The 3,744-nt window shown below is 39.9% G+C and overlaps 1 protein-coding gene across 1 annotated transcript in view; it reads right to left on the reverse strand.

Annotated features, from left to right (window-relative positions):
* Positions 1-491, reverse strand: part of LOC110024934 (glycine-rich protein 5-like) — an 823-nt gene extending 332 nt beyond the window's left edge. The window contains exon 1 of the mRNA XM_020725130.1: positions 18-491. Within this exon, the coding sequence (XP_020580789.1) occupies positions 18-491 (474 nt within the window). The remainder of the gene's footprint in view (positions 1-17) is intronic.
* Positions 492-3,744: the final 3,253 nt, after the last annotated feature.

Raw genomic sequence — 3,744 nt, forward strand, 5'->3', positions numbered from 1 at the left:
CCCCCGCCGCCACCAACTCCTCCAAAACCACCACCTTTGCCAAATCCGCCTCCAATTCCCCATCCTTTGCCAAACCCACCACCCGCTCCGGCTCCCCCACCATGCCCACCACCAAAGCCTCCACCTTTCCCTATCCCCCCTCCAAAGCCCCCACCTTTTCCCACAACTCCACCTAACCCTCCTCCCTTCCCATATCCCCCACCTCCACCAACCCCTCCTCCCTTCCCTATACCACCGCCTAAACCTCCTCCCTTACCAATCCCCCCACCAAAACCCCCTCCCTTCCCAATACCACCACCAAAACCACCTCCTTTGCCAATCCCACCTCCCAACCCTCCCCCCTTCCCAAACCCACCACCACCTCCGACACCTCCTCCAAACCCTAACCCTCCTCCCTTAGCCAGCCCCAATTGCTTCTCCTCATCCCCACTCAACAGCTCCCTCCCAAAGCTTCTCACGCTCAAACAACCCAAAATCAACAACATCGCCATTTTTGCCCATTTACAGCAACTCATCTCATCAGCCACACAAAACAACACTTGTCTTCTTCGTTTATGTTGCTCTGTGATTCACTAATTTTAGGAGGGAGAAAGCAATATATAAAGTACTCCACGGAGCTGGTTTGGTCGAATTCAATGCGGCTCAACTGTTTCCTGCCATCTTAAAGTGAGGAGGGATAGCTGAGAATCACGAGCGTAGAGTGGTTAAGGACTTGATTGCTGTGTGTCCATTTGCATGTAGCCAAATATTACTTACATTGTAAATTGTTGCAGAGCTTCTCCAACTTTCATGGCAGCTTCATAAATACTGTTTGGTGCTCCATCTACGTAATTCACTTCTGTTGCTCACGTGCATTTGGATCACCGGCATCATCATAGCACCTTAATAGCAATTAATGTGAGTTATTTAGTTTTTGTTAATTCTTCTTGATGAGCCATCAACTAATTTTCACTGTTAGGCATGTATTTGGAGGCGTGGTCTGAAGCCCCAGATAATTTTTGGAGTAAAAAACATGCAGACTTCAATTAAAAATCAATCAGAACTCTATTTTGTTGCAAAATTTTAATCAAACTGATTGACTCGACGCGAAAGACTCAACAACATAAAAAATGGTTCAAATGAAGTCAAACCAAACTTAGATGTAGTCATTAAACTACTTTAGAAACTTTTAATATATAAGTGAAAGGTCAAACATATTCTACATCTGACAAACTTATAGTCAGATCGAGCGTCAACGAGCTCAAGATCGCCTAATTATGTATCGTTAAGACATATAAATGCTCATTAAATGTCATCCAATGGAGTGATCCAAATTTATTTCTTATTCGTACGAAACCTCTCAGAGACTTTATAAATATAGTCTCACCTATCTCTTTAGAGGAGACCTAGACATTGTACCGGAAGCAAATTGAGGCTTGGAGAATAAGCTTAAGTACAACATTGCTTCTGAATCAAAGATCCGGCAACCACCATCAACCACCACCTGCTGGCCACCATCGACCACCATCACTCACCTCTAACTCGAAGTCAAGATTTGTGTTGTGAAGAGAAAGTAACAACTGATACTGCAAAGTCACGAAACATCCTATGGAGCAGCACATGATGTCAAATGTCATACCAACCTTGAAGACGGTGTAACGAAGCCCCAACAACTGCTCACCGTTATGAATGCTCCATATTTTGGGGCAACAAACTCTTATGTGCAAAACCGTTATAACTTGAGAAACCATGTAAAACTTTCGCCTTGTAGGATAATGTCATGTACGTGTAATCACCGACGCATAGTGCATTATTTCAATTAGTCGATCAAATCCAGTGTTTTTTTTTCCTTTCTGGGTTTTCCACGTGAAAGTATCTGGTGTTTTTGCATATCACTTTTTGTTATTTGAGTGTGTGTTGAATTATTATGCGACGCTCAGATGATAATTTATTATTCTATGCATGGCAAAAAGTGTTTCATATTAAAAAAAAAAAAATTAGAATGGTTGTATTTTTTTAATAATACGAAATATTTAATTGGGTGCTATAAATTTAAATATTAAATTTTGGATGTTAGATATAAAAAATTAATAAATATTGTAAAGCAAGTATTTAAATGCCCCAAAATATTATAACAAAACTTAAACATATGTAAATAATTTTTAATGACTAAAAACTAACAATTCATATACAGATCAAGGTAATCATATGTCAACCAAATATATCATATAAATACAAAACATTAAAAAAGAAAATTTAGAACTCCCAAAATCGAAGGTCAAACCAGCAATTTTCAGCGTTCAACGGTCAAAATCACTCGTTTGACCTAGAATTTTGGACGGTTTAAATTATTTTTAAAAGCCATTTTCTTAGGTCAATTTAAAACTTGTCAGGTTCTAAGAACTTAGCAATCACAAATATTTAAATTACTACAACATGCTACCTAAAAAAAAAAATAAGTGGTGAGAATTCATAATCGTGTACAATAATAATGATTAAAACTATAGTTATTAGTATCAATCACAATTCAATAATCATTTCTTATTACAATCATCTGATTCCTACTTCCATTTCTAAAGAAAATATTATTACAATAATAATGATTAAAACTATAGTTATTAGTATTAATCACAATTCAATAATCATTTCTTATTACAATCACCTGATTCCTACTTCCATTTCTAAAGAAAATATTACGTGTGGTGTCCTGATGTAGCCATGCCGTCGTGTATCACACAACGGACGTACACTCACCACACATAACATTCGCTCTTATTTCTAGCCACCGTCACCTTCCTCCTCATCTAATCACCGCCACGAATTGCCTCTGCCATTGAGCCCTCATTTTCCTGCAGGAAATTGGCACCTACTGGTGGTGGCATCCATGGCCATCAAGCATTATGTTGTGAGATATGTACTTGCTGGCATAAAAATGAAACGCAAAGAACACAAGCAAACACAGATCGTTTACGTGGTTTGATCCAACTGGATCTACGTCCACGGGAGGAAATCAATCAAATAGTTCACTAAGGCAAAAGAAATGGAGAATACATAGCTTATACATAGAGATGAGCCCTCATCTTCCTTCTATGGCCTCCCTCTCAAGTGACATATTGATACAATGTCTCAAGATGCTCTCCTCCTCTCTAGCTCTCTAGCTATTATCTCCTCATTTGTGGTAGCTCAAAATCTCTTCCCTTGCACTCCTAGGCCTCACATCCTCTCTATTATAGAAGCAAGAGAGTGGTAGGTGGGAGGTAGGTGGGAGGTAGGTGGGCGGTAGGTGAGATGTGGTAGGTGGCGGAGCCACATTACAAAATTGCCCTTTTACCTTAGTTCATTAATTGGGGGTCAAAATAACAATTCTCCACCTTGACCCTCAATTGAGAAGCTTCGAAGTAAAGATTCCCTCCACCTGGCCCCTGAGAGGGCCTCAACCCTTGGTGAAGTTTACTAAGTCCAGACCGTGTCTGAACTTAGCTGTCGGTAGCACCTTCGTGAGCATATCAGCAAAATTTTCTTCAGTAGGTATCTTCACTCTTGGCAACGACATCCCTCACAAAATGAAGTTTTATATCTATATGCTTGGATCTTTTATGAAATACCTGATTTCTGGTTAGGTGAATGGTGCTTTGGTTGTCGCAAAACACAATTATCACCTTCTGATGTATCCCAAGCTCTTCAGCCATGCCATTTAGCCACATAGCTTCCTTGATTGCTCCAGTCACAACGATGTATTCGACCTCTGTTGTTGAGAGGGCCACA

The sequence above is a fragment of the Phalaenopsis equestris genome, unplaced genomic scaffold (genome assembly GCF_001263595.1).
Source record: "Phalaenopsis equestris unplaced genomic scaffold, ASM126359v1 Scaffold000281, whole genome shotgun sequence".
NCBI classification, from domain to species: domain Eukaryota; kingdom Viridiplantae; phylum Streptophyta; class Magnoliopsida; order Asparagales; family Orchidaceae; genus Phalaenopsis; species Phalaenopsis equestris.